At 36.1% G+C, this 25726-nt stretch overlaps 1 protein-coding gene across 22 annotated transcripts in view; it reads right to left on the reverse strand.

Moving 5' to 3' along the window:
• The window catches only part of GPHN (gephyrin), an 801248-nt gene that overhangs the window by 138045 nt on the left and 637477 nt on the right, over nucleotides 1–25726 (reverse strand). For all 22 annotated transcript variants that reach the window (XM_058293259.2, XM_058293251.2, XM_058293256.2 and 19 more), the window contains one exon: nucleotides 15779–15916. In XM_058293259.2, coding sequence (XP_058149242.1) covers nucleotides 15779–15916 — 138 coding nt within the window. The remainder of the gene's footprint in view (nucleotides 1–15778; nucleotides 15917–25726) is intronic.

The raw sequence follows: 25726 nt of genomic DNA on the forward strand, positions 1-25726 counted from the left end.
TGGGATCAGCGTAACTTTTGCTCATTGGCTAACACTTTGCTAGGCGAAATTCTGCAAGTGGGGCTACAGGAGCAGAATGCAGTTGCAAGGTTGCGGGCTGATTTACAGAAGCGGGGGAGGGGGTCACTCATTTGATATCTTTCTGCTAGGTCATGTTTTCACAGGCTGATTTGCAGATACAGGGGGCAGGAGTTATTTACTTGATATTCTCCTGTAGGCCAATCCACAGAAGCAGAGGCAGGAGTGACTTGTTAGATATTTTTGCAAGGTTATGCTTTTTATTTCTTAACAATTCCCCCCTTTAACGACCTTAGCCTTTTTATAGGGCATTACTCAAGGTAAGTGGAAAAACAACTTAAGGTAGTAAAGCACCTCACAAGACACAAGTACATTATTAAGATTAGTGTACTGTCAGCTATACTCCAGTTTCTGGGAGCTGTAACTGCCAGTCCAGTTCCAAACAGCAAGTCATGCTGTCCAAAGAGGAGTAGGAAATAAAAGGAACAGGAGCCCATCTAGTCAGGTGATGGTGATTCTCACTGGGTCTAGGCAACTCGGATTTTCAAGTGACAGTCAGGTACGAGGTGAGTTGTTCAGTTGTTTTGTTTCTCATTGGAGTGTGCCCTTTTAACTCTAGTATGATGAATCCAAGAGCAAATACCTGAAACTCCAGTTTATCATAGACTTCATCCATGTAGGTGTCAGCTTGCAACCTTCCTCTCCCCCTCAAATTCCTTTAAGGCTATCTTTCAGTCTCTAGCTCTCTGAGACAGCTTGGTTTGCTTGTTTCATATCAGAGAGGTCATGTAGTATTTGTCCTTCAATGCCTGGCTTGCTTCACTCAACATAAGGGCCTCAAGATTCATCCATGTTATTACATGTGTTTGTACTGTATTCCTTCTTATAGCTGAGTAGTATTCCTTTGTATGTATATACCACATTTTGTTTATCCATTCATCTGTTGATGGGCTTTGGGTTGATTCCAACTTTTGGCAATAGTGAATAATGCTGCTATGAACACTGGAGTGCATATATCAGTTTGTGTCCTTATTTTCAGTTCTTCTGGGTCTATACCCAGCAGTGGAATTGCTGGGTTATATGGTAAATCTATAGCTAACTTTTGAGAAACCACCAAACTGTCCTCCAGAATGGCTGGATCCTTCTGCATTCCCACCAGCAGTGGATGAGTGTTCCCATTCCTCCACATCCTCTCCAGTACTTGTAGTCTTCTGTTTTTTTGATAGCTGCCAGTCTTATGGGAGTAAGATGGTCTCTCATGGCAGTTTTGATTTGCATTTCCCTAACAGCTAGTGATTTTGAGCATTTTTTCATGTGCTTTTTAGCTGTTTGTATTGCTTCTTTGGAGAAGCATCTGTTCAAATCTTTTTCACATTTTTGAAATGGGTTGTCTTTTTATTTTCGAGATATAGGAGTTCTTTATATATGCAGGATATAAGTCTCCTATCAGATACATGGTTACCAAATATTTTCTCCCATTGGGTAGGCTCTCTTTTCACTTTCTTTACAAACTCCTTTGAGGTGCAAAAGGCTTTAATTTTGAGGAAGTCCCATTTATCTATTTGTTCTTTTGCTGTTCGTGCTTTGGGTGTGAAGTTCATGAAGCCATTTCATATTACAAGGTCCTGTAGATGCTTCCTTACATTGTCTTCCAAGGTCTTGATGGTCTTGGCTCTTATATTTAGATATTTGATCCATCTTGAGTTGATTTTTGTATAAGGTGTGAGATGGTAATCCTCTTTCCTTCTTTTGCATATGGATATCCAATTCTCTAGGCACCATCTGTTGAAGAGGCCATTCTCTCCTAGTTGAGTGGGCTTGGTGGCCTTGTTGAATATCAGATGAGTGTATGTATGAGGATCTATATCAGAACTCTCAATTCAGGTTCATTGGTCAAGGTGTCTATCCTTGTGCCAATACCATGCCACTTTCACCACTGTAGCTTTGTAGTATGTTTTGAAGTCAGATAGTGTGATTCCTCCAATTTCATTTTTCTTTTTCAGTATGTCTTTGGCTATTCTGGGCTGCTTTCCTTTCCAAATAAATTTCATAGTTGGTTTTTCTAGTTCATTAAAAATGCTGTGTTGACTTTTATTGGTATTGCATTGAATCTGTAGATCAGTTTTGGTAGGATAAACATCTTAATAATATTTAGTCTTCCTATCCATGAACAGGAAATATTCTTCCATTTATTTAGGTCTCTGATTTTCTTGAACAGTGTTGTGTAGTTTTCTATGTATAAGTCTTTTACATCTTTAGTTAAATTTATTCCTAGGTATTTGATTTTTTAAATTTACTATTGTAAATGGTATTTGCTTCTCGATTTCCTCCTCAGATTGCTCATCATCAATGTACAAAATGCTACTGATTTTTGTGCATTGACCATATAACCTGCGACTTTACTGAACTCATTTATGAGATCTAGAAGCTTTGTTGTAGACTTCTCAGGGCTTTCTATGTATAGGATCATGTCATCTGCAAATAGTGAAATTTTGACTTCTTCCTTTCCTATTTGGATCCCTTTTATATCTGGTTCTTGCCTCAGTGCTCAAGCAAGTACTTCTAACACAATGTTAAATAGAAGGGAAGATAGGGGGCATCCCTGTCTTGTTCCTGATCTTAGAGGGAAGGATTTTAGGATTTCACCATTGTAAATGATGTTAGCTGTGGGTTTTTCATATATACCCTTTATCATGTTCAGAAAATTTCCTTGTATTCCGATCTTTTGCAGTATTTTTATCAAGAAAGGGTGTTGTATTTTGTTAAATGCTTTTTCTGCATGTATAGATATGATCATGTGATTTTTTTCCCTTCAATCTGTTTATGTGATGTATTACATTAATTGATTTTCTTATGTTGAACCATCCTTGCATACCAGGAACGAAACCCACTTGGTCATGGTGTATTATTCGTTTAATGTGTTGTTGAATATGATTAGCAAGTATTTTGTTGAGGACTTTTGCATCTAGGTTCATTAGAAAGATTGATCTGTAAATTTCCTTTCTTGTGGTGTCATTTTTTGGCTTTCATATTAGGGTAATGTTGGCATCATAAAATGAGTTAGGCAATGTTCCTTCTATTTTGATTTTTTGAAAAGTTTAAGCAAGATTCATGTTAGTGCTTTCCACAATGTTTGGTAGAATTCACCTGTGAAGCCGTCTGGCCCTGGGCCCTTCTTAGTTGGGAGGTTTTTAATGACTGATTCTATCTCTTTACTTGGGATTCGTTTCTTGAGATCATCAGTTTCTTCTTTTGTCAATGCAGGCTGTTTATGTGTTTGTAGGAATTTGTCCATTTCCTCTAAATTGTCTTTCTCGTTGGAATACAGTTTTTCAAAGTATCCTCTTATGATAGTTTTTATTTCAGTGGGGTCAGTGGTGGTCACCCTTCTCATTTCTTATTTTGTGTATCTGCATCTTCTCTCTTTCCTCTTTGTTAGTCTAGCTAAGGGTTTGTCAATTTTATTGATCTTCTCAAAGAACCAGCTCTTTATTTTTTCGAGTGCTCTCCTATTTTCTATTTCATTTAGTTCTGCTCTGATCTTTGTTATTTCTTTCTTTCTTCTTTCTTTGGGGTTAGTTTGCTGTTTTTTTACTAATTCCTCCAATTGTGCAGTTAGTTCTTCAATTTTAATTCTTCTTTTTTGATGCATGAATTTATGGCTGTGAATTTCCCTCTCAGTACAGCTTTTGCTGCATCCCAAAAGTTTTGATATATTGTTATTATTTTCCTTAGTTTCAAGGTAGTTATTGATCTGTTGAGATTTCCTCCTTGACCCACTGTTTTTCTAAGAGTGTGTTGTTTAACTTCCATATCTTTGTGCCAAATCTGGGTCTCTGATCCTTGCAGATTTCCAGCTTCATTCCACTGTGGTCAGAGAAATTATTTTGTATGATTTCAATCTTTCTGAATTCTTTGAGACTTTCTTTGTGGCCTTGCATGTGGTCTGTCTTGGTGAATGGTCCATGCACACTTGAGAAGAATGTATATCCTGCTGTATTTGGGCGTAATGTTCTGAATATGTCTATTAGGTCCAGATCCTCTAATATATTGTTTAAATCTTTGTTTCTTTATTGACTCTCTTTCAAGATGTTCTGCCCAATGGTGATAGTGGTGTGTTAAAGTCCCCCACTATAATTGTAGAGGCATCTATTCCTTCCCTTAGTTTCTCCAGTGTTTGCCTCATGTATTTGGAGGTGCCCTTGTTAGGGGCATAAATGTTTATGACTGTTCTTTCTTCTTGAAAGATTATCCTTTTCACTAATATGTAGTGTACATCTTTGTCTCTCACAATAGTTTTGCATTTAAAGTCTATTTTGTCTTATATTACTATAAGTATTTCTGCCCATTTTTGGTTATTATTTGCCTGTAAGATTGTTTTCCAGCCAGTCACTTTCAATCTCTTTGAATCCCTGGGTCTAAAGATGTGTTTCTTGTAGACAGCATATAGATGGGTCATATTTCTTTATCCAATCTTCCAATCTGCGTCTCTTAACAGGTGAGTTTTATCCATTGACATTCAGTGTTATTACTTTCAAGGAATTACTTATATTAGCCATATTTTCTTTGGATTTGTGTTTGTCATATGCTATTTGATTTTTTCCCCTCTTTTTGTCATTTTAGTTGTTCTTACACTCTCCTCCAATTCTGTCTCTCTTGTTTTTGTCTTTCCTCCTGCAGAACTTCCTTTAGTATTTCTTAAAGGGCAGATTTCTTGTTGGTACACTCTCTTAGTTTCTTTTTATCTGTGAATATTTTGAACTCTCCATCATTTTTGAATGCTAGCTTTGCTGAATAGAGTATTCTTGGTTGGAAATTATTTTCTTTTAGTACCTTGACTATGTCATACCACTGCCTTCTTACCTCCATGGTTTAAGATGAGAGAGCAGCACTTAATCTTATGGAGCCTCCTTTGTATGTGATGGTTCTCTTTTCTCTTGTTGCTTTTAGTATTTTCTCATTGTCTTGCCCATTGGATAATTTGACAAGTATATCTCTTGGGGTAGGCCTGTTGAGATTTATGCTGTTTGGGGTGCACTTTGCTTCCTGGACATGTACATCCATCTCCCTCAATAGGTTTGGGAAGTTTTCAGCCATTATTTCCTCCAACACCCCTTCTGTCCCCTTTCCCTTCTCTTCTCCTTCCGTGATGCCTTTAATGCATATGTTGTGCATTTTGTGTTGTCATTCAGGTCCCTAAGTCCCTGCTGGCTTTTTTCTATCTTTTTATCGATCAATTCTACTATCTTTTTGATTTCAGATGTGTTGTCTTCCACATCATTAGTTCTTTCCTCTGCCTCCTCAAATCTGCTGTTATTTGCTGAGAGTGTATTTTTGATTTCTTAAATTGTGCTGTTGATCCCCATCATATCTGTTTTCTTTCTGGGTATGATTGCAATTTCTTCTGTATGCTCTCCAAGTGTTTTCTTAATATGCTTAATCTCTTCCTTCACTTCATTAAATTGGTCCATGATACATGTTTTGAGAGCTTTAATTAGTTGTTCGAGGTTCCACTCCTCTTCCTGGTTTTTAGTTTGGTCATTGGATTGGGTAATGTTTTCCTGATTATTGGTATGGTTTGTAGTTTTTTGTTGCTGTCTGGTTATCATTTTATCTTGTTGGGTTTATTCAGTTGATTAGGTTCTTCCTCTTGGGTTTAATTAATTGTTTTTGTATTCATGTTAAGTCTTCTCTTTGTTACTTTGTTCTTACTCTATTTCCTTGTTGTTGGCTAAGTTCCTTGAGCAAGCACTAATTTTGTTGCAGTCTCTCCAAATCAAGTCCAGACACCTCCTGCTTTGTAGGTTCCTGAAACAGCCTGCTCCAGCAGGATTCTATCACCATTCATCCAGTCCCTTGCAGGACAGATGATGATGGTGTACTAACTCGGACTCCATTTTGCCTTGCCTACCCCTCTATTTTTGAAGTAACATTTATGTAATCTAAAGCTTCTTTAAAAATAAAAAAATTACCAAAAAAAAAAATTTTTTTTGACTGTGGTAATGGTTCCACCTATCTGGATATATTAAAAATCCTTCAAGTGTATATTTTAAATGGGTGAATTTTATGATGTGTGAATCATTTAACTCAAGCTGTCATTTTAAAAAGGATGAGATCTTTTAATTAAAGAAGGAATTTCTCTTATCTTAATATGCAACAATTTAGAGAAGTCAAGAAAAGTCATATTTGTGGCACAGATACACCATCTTAACTTTATAGATATTCAAATATGATGGAATGGACAATACTTCACTTGGAAAAAATAAACTGCTTCATACTTAGTTAAGATTATTAATATAAAGTTAACATAAATAACTGGATAGCTCTTATTTTGAACTCATGCTGCCAAGAATATAGGAGCCTCTAGCTTTAAGGCAAATTAGATCCAGATGGGATCAGTTCTGCTTTTCAAGTTGGTAAGCTAACTTACAGCAAAGTTTAAGTCCCTTAAAGGAGAAAAACATGCTTTACCCTAAGTTTTGTTCTAAAAGCCTAAGGTGAGGGAAAAGATATGTTGGGGAGAAATATACAATGACTGAAAAATGTTAAAGGTCCCCAGTTGGCAGCAGATACAAAATAACTGAAGGAATAAATGTCAGATATACCTCCCTATTACACAAGCGAGTAGGTTTTTCTAAAATTTCTAAAAATTTTAAAAATTAAATTTTTTTTTTAAAAAGATACATAGATAACAAAAAATGTTACATTTAAAAAATATAAGAGGTTCCCACATACCCCACAATGGGTTGCTCTTCCAAACAGTTTTAGATCTCATCCATTGTTTGGCCAAATGCCCTTTGGGAACTTATAGGGGATGTAGTAGTTGCAAATTACTTCACCATATGAGACAGTATCTCTCTTGCATACATATAGATACTTACATAGATACTAAATCATACCTTTCCTTTGCCCATAGGTGAAACCTAAGTAATAGTGTCCAATAAACTTGGGACATGTACTTTTAAAAAAGGAGTCTCATCTCAAAACTTAAATAAGAATCAAGCAGCTAACTTCTCAAATGGATATTAGCATTTGGTAGAGAAAAAACAGTGAAAAGCTGAAGCTGTGGGAACTAAAAGACTTACTAAAAAATGTAATTTCAGGAAAACATGAACAAAATTCCTTTTTTCTAGTTGTCCCATTCCAATAAGAGACCAATTTACAATAAGCAAAAATGGTTTCCCCAATACGTAATTAATATGATTAATATGCTTGCTTAGGAACAGTTGGTGGTGGGTGTTTGCAGCTCTCCAGACTGCAAAAACATTCCATTTTGCTGAAAGGCTATGTGCCAAGAAACTAGGATCCTGCTTTCAGAGTGTGAGAAAATAATATCCATTCTGTTCTATTTTCCCATACATGAATTACAAAATCTCTGTGAAATAAAGAATGTCTTCAATTTGAAAAAGATGAAGAACATACAATAAATATTCATATTTCTTTATACTGTGGAGTATCAGAAATCTTACAGGCAGGATATGTATCTTTGGGGATCCTGGACCATATGTACAATTAAGTGATCTTAAAAGCCTGATGAGAAGAAAGGATTGGAAAAGGCTGACTGATGATTTACAATGTTTTGGTGGTACGCTTACTTGTGCTATGAGAAGACCAATGGTAAAAAAAGAATAGCCTTTTTATGTTGTCAGAGGGACACTCATGTAAGATTCATCTTCTCACATGATAACAGTCATTAACAAATTCCCTAATAGCTGGAATGTTACTTTTTTACACTGGTATGACTGGTCTGAAAAATATTTTCAATAAGAATCTTTATATCTTCAAATGGCCACAATGGCTAAACATCTGAGGAAAATCAAGACAGAGAACTATTTTTCAAGTTAAGTATGATTTGTGAGCATTGAACTCAAATGTATTATCTAAAGGGTAACAGGGAAATATTTAATTTGTTTGGTCAAGCATTTATTCTTGCCCAGATGATACTTGCTTCTTGCTGTCTATGTTAAGACAGATGTTAGGAGAACTGAGTGGCTTTCAGAGGGAAAAGCATCTTATAATTTCTTTATTTTATTTATTTTCTTTAATTTTTTGGTGGTATCGGTAACCCAGGACCTCATACATGGGAAGCAGGCTTTCAACTACTACTGAGGTATATCCCCTCTCCAAATTTTGAAGTTTTATTTTTTAGGAGGTACCAGGGATTGAACCGCAGACCTCATATATAGGAGGCAGGTACATCTGCTCTCCTTATAATTTTTTAAAGTCACTTATCAAAATGACTTCACCATTGTAAAGTTCCCTGTATAGTTAGTTCAAGAAGGTTTTGGAGGAAGTCAAGGGAATGCTGTCAGTTTAGTGGTCCAGGACAAAGATTCCTTGTGTTCTTCCACTTTGGCTATCCAAAATACTATCATTTGTATGCATTAGGGATGTAAGAAGAGTGTGGTAGGTAATAGAAAGTTGAAAGGAAAAGATTCTATTCAAGACTTCCTAATATAAACTGCAATATGTCAGTGTGCTACTGATTATACATTTCTTAAAAACTTATTTAGGTCCATTGTGACAGCACTGATAAGCAACATTTAAAAATCAGTATAACTAACACTGATGATGTAAAAATGTGATTGTGGCTGAAAGGGGTAGCCTAGGGACATAAATGTCAATCGAAAGGAAGCTAGAGGATAATGTAGGAACTGTATAATAGTTATTTTAGTGGTGGATGAAGATTGTGGTTAATAGTATAAATATAAGAATGTTCTTCTATTATAAAGTGCTAAGTATATGGTGATATATGGGAAAACTACAACTATTGAACTTATGGACAGGTAGTTAACAGTAATATTGTATTTTTGCAGCAATGGCAAAGAAGATATATATCAATTCTAAGGGTCAACAATAAGGGGGTAAAAGAAGGTATGGGATTTTTCCTTTTGGAGTAATGAAAATGTTCTAAAATTGACTGAGGTGGTAAACAACTCTGTAATAAAGTGAGAGCCAAAGAGTATACACTTCAAATGGATTGTACAAAGCATGGGAATGTATAACACAGTGAATCCCGTGGTGGATGATGGACTGTAGCTAACAGAATAAATACGAGAACATTCTCCCATGAACTATATATAAAAATATATATATAATACTAATACAGGGTGCTAATAATAGAGTGGGTTGGGGGAAAATTCACAAAATTTAAGACGTGTATTATAGTTAGTAGTAATATTTTGATGATTAACTTTCATCATTTGTAACAAATGCTCCAAAACAATGCAAGGTGTTGGTGGTGGGGTGATGTATGGGAGCCTTGTATATTATACGTGTTTGTTTTTTAAGTTCACAACTTTTACCATGTATTATTGTCTATGTATGTTCATGTATGAATGATATACCTCAATAAAAAATTTTAAAATGAAAACAAAATGAAAAAAAAAAAAACAAAATAGGGAAACGGACTTGGCCCAGTCGTTAGGGCATCCATCTACCACATGGGAGGTCCGCGGTTCAAACCCCGGGCCTCCTTGACCCGTGTGGAGCTGGCCCATGCGCAGTGCTGATGCGCGTAAGGAGTGTCGTGCCACGCAGGGGTGTCCCCCACGTAGGGGAGCCCCAAGCGCAAGGAGTGCGCCCCATAAGGAGAGCCGCCCAGCGTGAAGGAAAGTGCAGCCTGCCCAAGAATGGCACCGCACTCATGGAGAGCTGACACAACAAGGTGACACAACAAAAAGAAATACAGATTCCCGGTTCTGCTGATAAGGATAGAAGTGGTCACAGAAGAACACACAGCAAATGGACACAGAGAGCAGACAACTGGGGTGGGGGCAAGGGGAGAGAAATTAAAAAAAAAAAAAACCTTTTAAAAAAAAGGACCAAACAGAAAAATAAAGAGAAAACAGTGAAAACTTCTGTGGAATTAAGTTTTCTAGCAAGACAGGGAGTGCATGCCTGAATGATGTCAATTTGATTACCCAAAATATATATGTAATCCAGAGAAATCCAGAGATTGTTAATACGGTCCAACAAATGGAGCTGAGCCATACTCTTTGTAATTTACAAGGGTTTATCCTAGGGCTATGATCTTAAGATACAGCAGTTTAGTGAAACCTAGATGATTTACATATATTATCTCCCATAACAATATCTAATAAAAATCCTGTTTGGTAGATATTATTTCCATTATAAAGGAAATAAGACCCAGAAATGTTGCCCAAGGTCTCTCAGCTAGTAAGAGGTAGAGTAAGTTAGAGAGTGTGTCTGATGACAGAGCTTCTTCCAGTATACCTTAGCTCCTTTTTCTGTATTTTCTTACAGCCCCTGAATCATCATGAAGAGTTAAAGAACTCTCAGAATGACTTGTGAACCACCTTGGTGGGGATTTCTTGCTGTTTGGAATCAAGAGCTTCTGATTTCTTCTGGAGGGCTGGGAATCTCTGCCTATCTTCAAGCAGTTAATTAACCTAAAAGTCAGACAGAACAGGGCACTTCACTGCTTCAAACTGAATTCTAACAGTAAAGCTTAAAGGTTCCTTGACTAGAATTGCTGAAACTTTTTACATAAAACTAAAGAATCCAAGCCAGAGGTATAAAGTTTTGGTCAGGTTAAACCTAAATAAAGCTTAGAGCTCATAATCTAAAACAAAGATCCCATGAAAGCAGAATCCTTCTATGAAAAGCACATAGTGGGAGTGGACTTGGCCCAGTGGTTAGGGCGTCCGCCTATGACATGGGAGGTCCGAGGTTCAAACCCTGGGCCTCCTTGACCTGTGTGAAGCTGCCCATGCTCAGTGCTGATGCGCGCAAGGAGTGCCGTGCCACACAGCAGTGTCCCCGGGTAGGGGAGCCCCACGCACAACGAGTGCGCCCCATAAGGAGAGCTACCCAGTGCGAAAGAAAGTGCAGCCTGCCCAGGAATGGCACTGCACACACAGAGAGCTGATGCAGCAAGATGATGCAACAAAAAGAGACACAGATTCTCAGTTCTGCTGACAACAGAAGCGGACAAAGGAGAACACACAGCAAATGGACACAGAGAACAGACAAGTGGGGTAATGGGAGAAAGGGAGAGAAATAAATAAAATAAATCTTAAAAAAAAAAAAAGCACATAGTTTTTCCATTGTTAGCCAGAAAAGATTGGGAATTTTAGGGAATGGTACCAGAATATTTTAACCTGCCTTATAGTAGCTAGCATCATACTAAGTGTGATGTAATTTACTATCACCATGGCATTTTACAGGATAAATCTTAAATGGTCATCTCACAAATATTATCATTCATTGTTATGCCCATGTATGCCTCTCCCAAGAAACTATAGGAAAGTTGTTTACAGCCAGTAAAGCACTTCTTTCTTCTTAAAGGCCTTGCCTGCAGATAGGAGCTGAAAATTGTGGGAATATAAGGACAGACCAGAGACAACAGAAAATTCATTTGTAGCCAAAACAGATTAAGCAAACACACAAGCAAAAACCACTTTCCACAAGCATGGACATCTAGGCACTTACTTTAGAAAAATAATTTTCATATTGATTTGAGATGCAATGTGGAAAGAATATCTCTTAATAGGTGTCTGGATTCTAGTTTTTTTTAATCATAAATATTTGTTTAACTTTAAGAAAATTATTATACTTCTTTGGTCCTCAGTTCCCTTGTCTTTAAAATAAGAGAGTATACTTGATTTCCAAGTTATCCTCTTACTATAACATTCTATGAATTTCATGTACTGTACTGTAAAATTTCTACACAGGATTACCCTATGTCTATGACATTTGCAGCAAAAAATCAGCACATCCGTACAGGATTTATCCTTAGTTTTCAGGGACCATTGTTGAACCTTCTAAGACATACAAAAAATCATTTTAGAGATGCTATAGTTCCAAACTGGTTCAGTGGACCTCTCATACAAAACGTGGACTTTTCTCTAGGGGATTCTATAGTTGTAGATGTCAGAGTATTTGCAGAGGCAAAATATTTGGGATTTCAGAGCCTGTGAAGGCCTTTTAGCACAATCCTTATCTCCCAAACACCTTTCTAACTCAATAATTAATGTATGAAATTAAAAAGAGGTGCCTCTAGTTGAAATCAACTGAACTAAGACACTTTGTTTATTAAGATGCAAATATCCTTGATAAAAATAACATTTTAAAGTGCAATGAGAATGAATTTCTAATCCTTTCTCTGGGGAGAATTCCTTCCTCTCAGTAAAAGAACTATGGGCTATTTTTTTCTTATGACAAACAATTATATAGATTCACACTTTGAGCACTCTGCTTTTTTATATCCATGTTATTTATTAGGGCATTCATCTATCAAGAGCAAACACATATGTCAGTCCATTCTGTATCATGAAACATATGAACTAAGTGCAATGGGAACATGGAAGAAGGGTACTTAACCCAGCTAGGGAAAGGAGAAGGTGGACATCGGGAATATCTTCATGGTGGAAAGGCTTCTTAAGTCTGATCTGAAAGAATATATTGGACTTAGCCAAGTAGAGAAGTAGGATAAAGTTGTTCCAAGCAAAATATAGTATAGGCAAAGACTTGGAGGTAAGAGAAAACAAGAGACAGCATGCAGGTTTAGAGAAAAGCAAGTGCTGCTGAGGAGGTAAAGGAAGAAACTGAAAAATATAAGAAGGAACTTGATTACATAGGGTCTTTTTTTTTGGGGGGGGGGGAGGTTTACTAATGACATGTTCTTTTTTTCTTCCCCTCCCCCTTTCCTCTCTCCCACCCTGCTGTTTTTGCTGTCTGTGTCCATTTGTTGTATTATTTTCTGTATTTATTTCCCGAGATTGTCTTCCCGTTTTTCCTCCTCTAGGAATCACCAGGATTTGATCTTGGGGACCTCTGATGTGGAGAGAGGCTTTGTCAATTGCGCCACCTCAGTTCCTGGTCTCTGCTGCACTTCACCTTGACTTTCTCCTTCATCTCTCTTTTGTTGAGTCATCATCTTGCTGTGTGATGCACTTGCATGGCCACTGGCTCACCGCGTGGGTACTCAGCTTACTGCACAGGCACTCAGCTCACCACATGGACACTGGTTCACCGTATGGGCACTGGCTCATCACGTGGGCACTGGATCACCATGTGGGCACTTGCATGGGCACTCCGCTCACTGCGTGGGCACTTGGCTCACCACGTGGGTACTTGCGTGGGCACTCGGCTCACCATGTGGGCACTCGGCTTGCTGTGCGGGCACTGGATTGCCACGTGGGCACTCATGCGGGCACCTGGCTCACCATGCAGACACTTGTGCAGGCATGCGATTCACTGCGTGGGCACTTGGCTCACCATTCGGGCACTCAGCTCGCCATGTGGCACTGGCTCACTGTGCAGGCAAGCTTTCTCTTCTTTTTCACCAGGAGGCCCCAGGGATAGAAACCCAGGTTCTCCTATATGGTAGGTGGAGGTCTTTTTGCTTAAGCCACATATGCTTCCCTACAGAGGGTCTTATGTGATGTGTCATGGAGTTTGGATTTTCATCTTGAGGTTATGGGAAGGACAAATGAAGAGCTTGAGGCAAGAAATGTTAACTAAAGTGCCATTTGAACAGATATCTTGGCATTAAATTGTAGAATCAATTGGGAGGATGCTAATTGGGGGTAGGGACACTGTTGTAATAATCCAGGAAATTAATACTAAAGATATAAACTAAAACAATAGCATGGGAATGGAGAACAAAGGGTGGATTCAAGAGGATGTAGAAAAAACACTTTGGATGACCTCATGCATGCCAGTGGTTTCAGGTACTACCTATAACGTTATTTCTAAATCTCTAGCGCTGCCAAGACCTTCCCTGAGCTCTAAACTCATATATCATTGTTTAATATTATATCTCTTTTGCTGGTAAATTTAGCACAACCAATATCAAACTTATTTTCTTTATTTCTATACTACTTGTTTCTTCTACTTGCTCTTAGGCCAAAAACTAAACTCGAAAGTCTACATTCAAGAAATTGACAAAGAAAGGCAATCCGTCACAGGAGCCATGAAAGGAGACAAGTATCACATTGCTGACCTACCTCTCTCCTGCACTAGACAGTGAGATCCATGGGGTTAGTTTTGTTTTATTCATCAATATATATCTAGGACTTAACATAGTACATGATATATCAAAGAAAGTTAATAAATATTTGTAGAACAAACTGAATTTCTAAAATATTTTCTAAACACCTAAATAAAGTGTCAAGCAGGTCTAATTATAACAATTTTTTATTAAAATTGAATTTGCTCCAATTCAAACACCGAATAGAAACTCATTATTATTTGTCATCATTTGTGGAAACATTGACAAAAAAAGTTAACGACCCATTAAGAGTTTGCTAACTTATGAGTAATAAATGATGGATAAATGAAGACAAAATAAGCACATCAAGGGAAAATGAGAATTCATCTGACAGCAACTTTTTTCTAGAGGAAAAATAGAAATGGTAGTTTTCAACTTTTTTTCCTTAAAAGAACTGAAGTTTCCGTCTATATGTGACTTGGAATACACACTGAGATTTTTACAAGACGGCAGGGATGCTTAAATGATTTCTGTAATAGGGAAAGTAGTATTAATTTTTTTTCTAAGTTAAGTTTACATTCATATTTTCTGAAAATGTCTTGGTGTTGATTGATATCAATAAATATCTGGAATATTTTGTGTTTAATAATAGAAGTTTATTTTATTAAAATTGATTTCTGGATTCACATAGTGAATTTCTGATTAATTCCCTACTGCTATGTGAGTTTTCTAATCTATGTAAGAAAAATTTTAAGCCTAATGACATACACATCTAAAGGAATTCAAGTCAAAGATACAGGATCAGTTCAAACCACATAAAGACAATGTCTAAATAGGGTCAGGGATCAAAAAGCTAGAATCTGGCATCTAATATTTTACTAGTGTAGGTCTTTTAATTTTAGATAATATCATTTGATATGTTATATACCATTACTTTTTATATTTAAATACTGGAAGAAGAAGAACAGAAATCTTGAGTCCTTAATCCTATTCCTACTCTGCTCTGAGTCTGAGTTTGTTTACTGGAAAATCAGGGTGTTTATATAGATGCTATGTAATATTCCAATTTGAATATTTTATGATTCTATGAGTAAAATCTTTTATTTATAAAATCAATCCTTCTGAATTTTTCTATCCACATAACAAAACAATTAAGAAGTTATATTTTATTCAGAATGCACTAAATACAACTTCTATGCTGAATTTTTAGAAATGGAAATTGTTGACTAAAACTGAAAACACTGGGAAAAACTACATTTCTGTCTTTCCAAAAGCTGCCCACAACATGCCATTACACTAACACCAGAAAATGCGAAGAGAGATGATGTAGAAAAAGCGAGATCAGCCTGGCTGCTTAGCATAAATTCCATGGGCAAATTGATGTATTTATTATATTTTATATTTTACATACATGTTTTCCACAACAGGAAAATATCATAATAAGACACATAAGTTATCTCCCATTTCTGACAGAAAAGACATCAGACAGACTCAGAGTTAACTATGTTTTTCAATCAGTGCTTACAGACCTTTCTGTAGTTTACGATGTTGATATTTTGATGGACAGCAGCAATATAAATGATCTTTTTCCATTTTTAAGAAAAGGAGGTTCTATGTGTGTTTTACTCTGTATACATTTAAAACTCACCTGAGATTGGAATAGAAATAAAAACCAAAAAGAATGATGATAGTAATTGTGATGATGGTTAATAACCTTTCTATTTCAGGAAACTTATTGTCAATATGAAACATACTTGGAAAGAAATGAAGAAAAGAAAGGACATCAGGCTAATAGAACAGTACCTCTGTAGTTGTTGATTTCTGTCCCAAGCACCGGAGTCATTTCCAGGACTGTGATGAAGGCTTTGTCCATAGATGTCAGAGGAAATGGAGACATGCGGTGCCTTCTAGCCACCTTGGTGATATCGACAGCACTGTGACCTAAACATGAAGAGAATTAACTGAGAATACATGCTAAAACACTGATTTAAAAGTAGGAATTACTTATGAATATCAACTCTCAATATTCAAATGCCCCAAATGAAGGTTACAAGGTGAGAAAATATATCTTCTGTTTCCAAAATGTAGTTGCTCTGACAGATCATTAAATCAAGTTAGTGTGTTGAGTGATATAAGAGATACAAAGGGGAAAATATTGTATGTCTCACTTATATGAAATAATTAGAATATGCAAATTCATGAAATCAGAAACTACAATACAGGTTAACAGGGCCTGGGTGGGTGTGGAGAGTGGGGAGTAATACTTTGTTGGTATGGAGTTTCTGTTTGGAGTGATGGAAATGTTTTGGTAATGGATGGATGATGTTGATGGTGACGCATTGTGAATGTAATAACACCAGTAGATTGTATACTTGAAAGTGGGTAAAATGGGAAATTTAGCTTGTATACATGCTACCAGAATAAAAATGTTAAAAACTCACAGAATATACAATCCTAATGTAAACTATGGACTACAATTAATAGTATAATTAAAATAGTATTCTTTCATCAATTAAAATAAAGATAGCATACTAATGCAAAATGTTAACAATAGGTAAAATTACGTGTTTGTGTGTGTTGATAATTTGGAACTCTGCACTATTATATGATTTTTCTATAAACCAAGAACTGCAATAAAAATAATAATAATATAAAGTTAAATCAAGTTAGCAGTGTTACATCATGTGTCAAAATTTGGCAAAATTTAATAATGATTTTGGCTTATCCTTTTTAGCACTATGTGTCAGATACTCTTCTAAATTAACTCATTAATCTTTACAACAACCTTATAGATAGGACAGTAATTATCCTTATTTATAGATATGGTAATAGAGGCTTAGAAAGACTATATATTTTGACCTAAATCACCCAGCTCTTATTAACAAAAGAGCCAGGATTTGAATGTACATTGATTGTCTGGCTTCTAGAACTATATCCTTATGTACCTATTTTACTAAATTTTGAACAGTTAATGAGCTAGCTAGTAAAATGAAATACATCAAACTTGAATTTACTTAGGATTACATGAGAAAATTTTAAAGAAATAATAGGTGAAAACTTCTCAAATTTAACAAAAGACATAAATATGCACATCTAAGATGCTCAACAAACTCTAAAGGGATAACCCCAAATAGACCAATGCTGTAGCATATTATAATTAAATTATCAAATGCCAAAGAGAGAATTCTGAAAGCCACAAGAGAGAAGCAACATGTTATGTACAAGAGAGCCTCAATAAGATTAAGTGGTGATTTCTAATTGTAAACCATTGTGGCAAGAAGGCAATAAGATGACATATTTATAGTGCTGAAAGCAAAAAGTTGATATCTATATATAGAATTCTATATCTGGCAAAACTATCTTTCAAACATGAGGGAGCAATTAATATAAATGCCAGTACTAATTGGTTTGTAACTTTACTTTTTACCTCCTATGGTGTCTAAGCAGCAAATGCATAAAATATGATAAATCAGTGGGTTTGGACTCGTAATATATAAACATGTAATTATATAGTGATAAGAACTATATAAAGAAGGGTACAGGAACATAATTTGTGTATACTATTGAAGTCAAGTTGGTGTTCAAGAAAATGAGATTATTACAGATTTAGGATGTTAAATTTAAGCCTCATGGTACCTAAAAAGAAAATATTGGAGAATATGCAAGCTCAGAGAGAGATACTGGAGGACAGGTTGTCAAGCACAAGAGGTAGAGAGAATGATGAGTTAATGCAAAATGAGTGTGGGGTTTCTCTTTGGGGGAAGGAGGAAGCTTTAGTAATAGAAGGTGGAGAGAGTATTGCAACACTGTGAATGTGATTAACGCCACTGAATGGTATGCTTGGGAGTGATAAAGATAGGAGAAATGACATATATATGGTCCCGTAATTAAAAAAAAAAAAAGAAAGAGCAACTAAAGAGACGATGAAAATTAAATGAAATTCATGATCCTGAGTGGGATCTTGCAAGGGAGGAGAAAGCTCTAAAGGACATTAACGGGACATAAAAAAAAAATTGGAATAGAAATGGAATATACATAATGTTAAATTTTTTGAATTTGGTTACTATACTCAAGGTGGGTATATGTAAGTACATATCCTTGTTCTCCAGACTTTCGATATGTGAGACAAATAAGCTCCCATCTCTTTAAACAAACCACTTAATAATAGTTGTATATATCCCCCAGTAGTCTGTGAGTTTCTGGTGATTGCATATTATTAAATTGAGTACATTTCACCTACCCGAGCAACTGTCCAGACATGTTCACTGAATTGACTGAAAGACACTGCCTCAAAGATATTTTATTGAAAGATAAATGACATTGCCATAATTACTCATAGAAAAGTGCATATATAGACATTCATACTCTTAATATGACATTTCTTTCTGTGGGCAATCAGAAAATTACAAAATTTTCTAAGCTTGAAGGACCTTTGAGATTATACAGCACTAAATTTGAATAATATTTTCTATTCAAAATTGTAGGTGACCCTTAAAAAAGGATTACATGTGATTTATCATTCGCTTATAATTGAAATGTGAATGTATTTATAACTCACTTTCTCAGAGGTCCTGTCCTACTCATTCAAATGTTAAAACACCTATTTTTAGAACCAGTGTAAATGGAAAGAATGATTGGGATATCCACTTCTGCTTTTTATTCAGGTTTATAGATCTTAGATATGACCTTTTTCTGTGATGTTTTACTTTCTTTATGGTGCAAACTGTATATAATTATTACAAAAGACTTCCCTTTCAAATCTATTTAATTTTTGAGGATAAAACTATTCCACTGAATATGTTTTGTAGTAGAGAGAAAAGTTTTCTTATTAGGTAGCTGCTTGATTACTGGTGATATGCACATACATTCAGTAAATATTTGTTGAGTACATTTATGAAACAGATGTAGAAAGGGACTGGGGACACACAAAGTAAGATATACTCTACCATGAAGAACATTACAGCCCTGGAGAAAGAAAATACATGAAAATAAATAAGTAATAAGAGTGAGAGGGTAGTAAACCACCTGATGGTTCTCTAACAATAGAGACTGGTAGTTTTCTTTGAGTTGTTTGGAAATTGTAGTGTGGATATATACCAGCTTGAAAAATCTTCCTCATCTCTGAAACAATTTTGTATGCTGTTTATACTTCTTTTAGGGCACTTACCACTCTCTATTTTATTTTATAGAGATTTAAATATTTCACCTGACCCTCAAGGGCAGGGACTATAACTTATTAATTTTTGTATCTTTCACCTCTTTTAGAATAATGCCTTCCTTATACTTAGAATAGGTGCTTACTATTAATAAATGCTTGGAGTATAGATGAATAAGCAAAAAAATAGTCCAAAGCTGGGAACAGAAAAGGAAATTAGAGCTTCCGCTTCTGTTTTTGTTTTTCTAAGCCCTTCAATATTTACAGACCTCAAGTGATAAAGTGAAACAAACTTTGATCTAATGGATTAATGTTGCTCCCTGACTAAATTATTTGCCTTTTAAAACATGGGTCTTCTAAATAAGTAATAAGGTAACTGAAAGAAATGTCTCAAAGGAGGAGTATTTTAAATACTCTGGCACATTAGCAGGTATGTGTGTGTATCTGTGTGTTTTCAATGAATATTTACTGAGCACCTTTTATAGGCCCAAAGGCTTTTCATGATCCACTTGAAATTACACAGTAGTAACATTTAGCTATTTCACAAATTAAGAAGGGCAAACTTGATTCTATATATACGAGAAAAAAAAAAAAGATTCAGCTAAAATAAGTTAGAAAACCATTGATCTAGGTGATCTTATACTTGCATTTTCAAACCAAATGAGATAAACAATACTCCAGGGATAGTACCAGGGACATACACAGAGAAGTACTAGAAACTGGAGGCCCAGGCTGAGGATGCACAGCATTCACATATACAGCTCAAGGCCCCTTAGAAAGGCCTCCCAAGGACTGCCCATTTTTAGAAGGCAAGCATTTCCAAATACGTCTGATAAGAAAATAGTTATATTTCCATTTTTTAAAGGAATACATTTTCAACTATTTTCTGATATTGACACCAATGATTTGCAAGGAGCTTCACAAAGAAAACTTCAGAAAACTTAAGAATAGTTATCTTTGACTTCTCTTATTCTGTACATTACAGCCCCAAAGTACTTTGGCTGCCTTGGGCCATTAGAGAACTCAAACAGGTAAGAGGAAGAACCACACATTGTTCTCTCTATACACCATTCCTCTTTTGATTCTGAGGCCAGCATAGAAGTCTAATATAAGAGAAATTAGCAAGGAGAAAAAGCATCCACTTTTGTCTCTTCAAGGCCAGCTGACAGTTTTTATTGTATAGTCCATAAAATCCATTTAGATAGAAGGAAAGGAAGGAGAGAATAATTTTTAAAAAGTTAAGAAGGTTATAATTAAAGGAAGCTTAGTTTAGAGAGAGAGAAAACAGTTTCCTAAAAGCAAAAACTATTTTATGGTCACAAAACATTCTGATAGCTACCTTAGAAATGGATACCAATAGTCATAAAGACCATTCAACTCATTCACACAACAAAACAAAACAAAAACCTGAAAACACACATTGTATTGAGAAGATCATAGTGTTCAATGGACAGTTCTTCTAATTTATGATAGTTAAATTAGCTGGTGAGGTATGATTTTTACTGATAATTTGTAATATAGGCTAACTAGTTTGGCAAAAATAAACTACAAAGTGCTTTAGGATACAAGACGTTTATAAGGGGCTGAGGGTAGGCTCTAGACATCTTCCCCACTAGCAGTTGTCTGAACTGAGCAAATAACAAGTTGGATTATTATAACACCTAAATTGACAGATTTCTCTGAAATGGGTTTAATTTTCTGAAGCAGATTTCTAGGATTAAAGCAATTCTAAAGTTACCACAGATGGATGATCTAGGGGTTTCTCTAATAAATCTGTTTCCATAAGTAAAACTTATTTTATATCTTTTTATATTTTCTTTTTTTTTCCAAAGATTTATTTCATTTATTTCTCTCCCCTTTCCACCCTCCCTGCCCCCACCACCCCAGTTGTCTGTTCTCTGTGTCCATTTGCTGCATGTTCTTTTTTTCCCCTTCCGTTGTCAACAGCACAGGAATCTGTGTTTCTTTTTGTTGCATCATCTTGTTGTGTCAGTGCTCTGTGTGTGCGGCACCATTCTTGGGCAGGCTGCACTTTCTTTGGTGCTGGGCGACTCTCCTTACAGGGTGCACTCCTTGCGCATGGGGCTCCCCTACGCGGGGGACACCCCTGCGTGGCACGGCACTCCTTGGGCACATCAGCACTGCGCATGGGCCAGCTCCACACAGGTCAAGGAGGCCCGGGGTTTGAACCGCGGACCTCCCATGTGGTAGATGGACACCCTATCCAGTGGGCCAAGTCCGCTTCCCTCTTTTATATTTTCTGGTTTATAAGTCCAGACATGGGTTTGATAAAGTTTTATTTCAGAATCTTTGCAGGAAAAATACTCAAATGTAACTGAGATTTCCTTTCTTCCATGCAGCAAGTTATAGTCACTAAAGAACTATATAAGACCCCAGTGCAAAAAGGGTATTGTTGCTCAATCGGTATTGCCACCACCAATAACCTGTTTAAATATTAATAACAAAATGTATGATTTAGAAATCTTTCAAGAGGCACAGTGAGTACATATGGCTTCCTTCCTACTGAGCAAAGGGTAACAAATAAGGATCCTTGTTATGCAGCAGTAACCTTTCTCTTGAAGCATGGCTATCTTTGGAAATGGAGCTGTTTTATACCAATGAAATTATTTTTGCTACTTCAATGCATCCTTTCTTACCTGTCAATTTTTAATATACAATGTTTCATTTTGGTTTGAAAAATCCATTTTTAAAATGAAAAGTAAATGAAGGGAAGCAGATCTGGCTCAGCTGATAGAGGGTCTGCCTACCACATGGGAGGTCCAGGGTTCAAACCCAGGGCCTCCTGACCCATGTGGTGAGCTCGCTCACATGCAGTGCTGATGTGCGCAAGGAGTGCCCTGCCACATAGGGGTGTCCCCCACATAGGGGAGCCCCACATGCAAGGATTATGCCCTGTAAGGAGAGCCACCCAGAGCAAAAAAAGTGCAGCCTGCCCAGGAATGGCGCCACACACACAGAGAACTGATGCAGCAAGATGACGCAACAACAACAAAAAAGAGACACAGATTCCTGGTGCTGCTGACAAGAATACAAGCAGACACAGAAAAACACACAGCAAATGGACATAGAGAGCAGACAACGGGGGTGGGGGCAGGGGGAGAAGAAATAAATAAAAAAATAAATCTTAAAAAAAAGTAAATGAAGATGTATCCATCATTGCAAGATCATGTAAAACAATTCCAAACCCCCAAATGCCCCATGTTGCATCTATTTTATTCCTCCCTCTTCCTCTCCTCAGGACCCATGGCAACCACCTAAGCTTTACTCCTTGAAGAACAAAGTTCATGGTTACTTGCAACAACATTGAGGGCTTGACATACTGGCCTGTCCTCCGCTACTAGGTTCTGCCTATGTTCTCAAGACTCCCACCCCTCAATCTAAGAACATAGCAGGACTCCCCAGGATGGGCCGCTAACACCTTCCCACTCATTGTTTGGGTCTCTACTCACTGATAAACACACTACGGCAGGATGAATACTCACATATTCCCTGGAAGTCTGCCCCAGAATGAACAATGGACTAGAGTAGATTTACTGTTATTCTACTATAGACTTATAGTTATTCTATTAATAGCAATGGAAAAGCTTTTATCATTGATATGGAGGCAGTGGCCACCATGGGTTCTGAGGGCAGGAAGAGGGGAAAAATAGGTGTAAGATGGGGGCATTTTTGGGACATTGAAATTGTCCTGAATGATGTTTGAAGGACAGATATAGGCCATAATATATCTTGTCATAGCTTACAAAATTGTGTGAGAGAGAGTTTAAATTATAATGTAAACTATAATCCACACTTAGTGGCAATGCTCCAAAATGTGTTCAATGGTAACAAATGTACCATATTAATGAAGGATATTGTTAATGTGGGAAAACGTGGGAGAGGAAGGAAGTGGGGCATATAGGAAGCCCCTACATTTTTTCTGTATCACTTATGTAATGTATTTTTTTAAAAAAAGTAAATGAAGAAAAAATACTTTCAGATCATAGACCAGAATACAGTATAAAACAAGATGCTCGCGCAGATTCTTGATTAAACTGAAAAGCCCCAGGAAGAAACTTTATTTTCTAAAGCAATCAGTAGAAGAGTTCCCCAAACTATATAAAGCATAAATCATTGTTCATTCTTTAGATACACTGAAAATCTCAAGAGATTTGTTCTACCTTATTAACATTACTGACTCAATATCCCATGAATTTACAATTTGAATTTATTATATTTATATTTTCTGGACCTTTCTGAAAAGCAGCCCACTTAAGATAATGAAAAACTTTTCTAGGAAACTGAAAGAACATATATGATAGGAATGTATTCAGGTTAAATAGTTAGGGCCTTTGGTAATTCAAAGAATGTTGTAGTACAGATGTACATAAAACATTTAGTCCTTCATAGAAATCACTCCAATTAAGAGAAATTGCGTTTAAAGCTCTAGGGAAACACTGGCAATGGTAGGATTCATAAGCTCAGGAATATAGGGCACTTTATATATCTGAAAATAATCTCTTGTATTATCTTCAATTAATAATTTTATGTGTTTCTACTTGTTTATTCAAGATAATAAACCTTATAGTATTTCTGACAAAACCTGGAAAACATGGCTGAAAGAATGATTATTTTCTCAGGCTGAATAAGAAAAATTAAAGGAAAGCTCTCCTAGAATCAATTTCTGTGCTTCAAGATTATAAAATGGCATTGCTGTCATAAAATGTTTGTTCTATTTTATCAGTGGTTCACTACCACCCAAAGAATGAAATTCAAATTCCTTAGATTAGTATATAAGACTTTTACTTTTACTTGTTTACTCTTTCAGCTGCATCACTCATTACTCCATCACTTAGAAAGCTGACATACTGTGGGTATCAGAATATACTGTACTATTTCGTATTTTCCTGCCTTAGCATACAATATTCTCTCTACCAGGAATAATTTTTATCTCATCTCTTTGTTTTTCTGGCAAATTAATACTCTTCCTTCATAATTACCTTCAGTAAAGACATACAGTACTCAATGATGTGGACAAGTCAAAAGAACCTTGGAGCCAGCTTAAAGAGTTCCTTTTTTGGTGAAACCTCGGACCACTTGAGTATCAAAGTAAATGAGAAGAATGGCAGATTATAATCCATTGAATAAAATAAGAATCCACGAGTATGTAATACAAATAAATGAATAAATAAAACTCTTTCTTATAGTAGAATGCCATAAGAAGAAGGATATAATATCATATTTGAGGTATTCCTACAAAAATGCATAATATGAATCCAATTATCAGGAAACATCAGAAATATCAAACTTTGAGGATATTGTACAAAATAACTAATTTATAACCTTCAAAAATATCAGTCATTTCTGATTCATGATATAACATGGATGAACCTTGAACACATCACATTGAGTGAAATAAGGCAGACACAAAAAAGGGAGTAATGCCGACATAAATGAGATTCTTATGTTCCACAGTCTTATGAAACACACGAATCAGGCTGTTTTAAAGGAAAATTAAAAGACTATTTTATGCTTATAGTTTGACATAAAAACAAAATACTACGTATGATAACACAGAAAAAGGAATAACTAATTCTGATGGGACAAATTGTGTAAGGTTTCAGAGAGGAGGGGACAACTGAGTTGGACTTTAAAATAATGAGAAAAAGGGGAGGAACACTTGAAACTGGAAAAATAGAATAAACCAAATCACAGAGATTTGAAAGTACTATTAGAGAGTGAGGAATTGTCCAATGAGTTTAGAGGTTGTAGGTAGAAAAGATTAAATACATGGCATAAGACTGGTCAATTCAGTTAAGGAAAGATTTTGAAGGGACTTAATACTGCAGGAAATGAAGAACCACTCACGATTTTTTAGCAGAGAAGTGAAACAGGTAATATTTCAACACTTCTAATTCATTCTATGAAGGCAGCATCATTCTAACACCAAAGCCAGCTAAAGACATAATTAAAAAAAAGAAAATCACAGAACAATGTCCCTTAAAAATATAGATGCAAAAATATTCAACAAGGGAGCAGATGTAGTTCAAGTGGTTGAGCGCCTGCTTCCCATGTATGAGGTCCTGGGTTCAATGCCCCCTACCTCCTAAAACAAACAAACAACCCAGCTTTCATTGGGGAGTGCATGTAGCCCAGTGGTTGAGTGCCTGCTTTGTATGTATGAGGACCTCGGTTCAATTCCTGGTACCTCCTAAAAATACAAAATATTCAAAAAAATACTAGCAATCTGAATGCAACAGTACATTAAAAGTATTACACACTATGACGAAGTGGGATTTATCCCAAGAATGTAAAGGTGGTTTCAACAGAAGAAAATCAATGCAATTTACCATATTAATAGAAAGAAGGAAAAAAACCACATGATCACCTCAATTGATTGAGCAAAGTAACTGAAAAAAAAATTGAGAAACCTTTCTTGATAAAAACACTCAGAAAAGTAGGAATAGAAGGAAAATTCCTCAACATGATAAAGGGCATATACGAAAAACCCACAGATAGCATGATAGGCAACAGTGAAAGACTGAAAGCTTTCCTCCTAAGATCAGGTACAAGACAAGTATACTCTCATTCACCAC

The sequence above is a fragment of the Dasypus novemcinctus genome, chromosome 3, assembly GCF_030445035.2.
Source record: "Dasypus novemcinctus isolate mDasNov1 chromosome 3, mDasNov1.1.hap2, whole genome shotgun sequence".
Taxonomy (NCBI): Eukaryota; Metazoa; Chordata; class Mammalia; order Cingulata; family Dasypodidae; genus Dasypus; species Dasypus novemcinctus.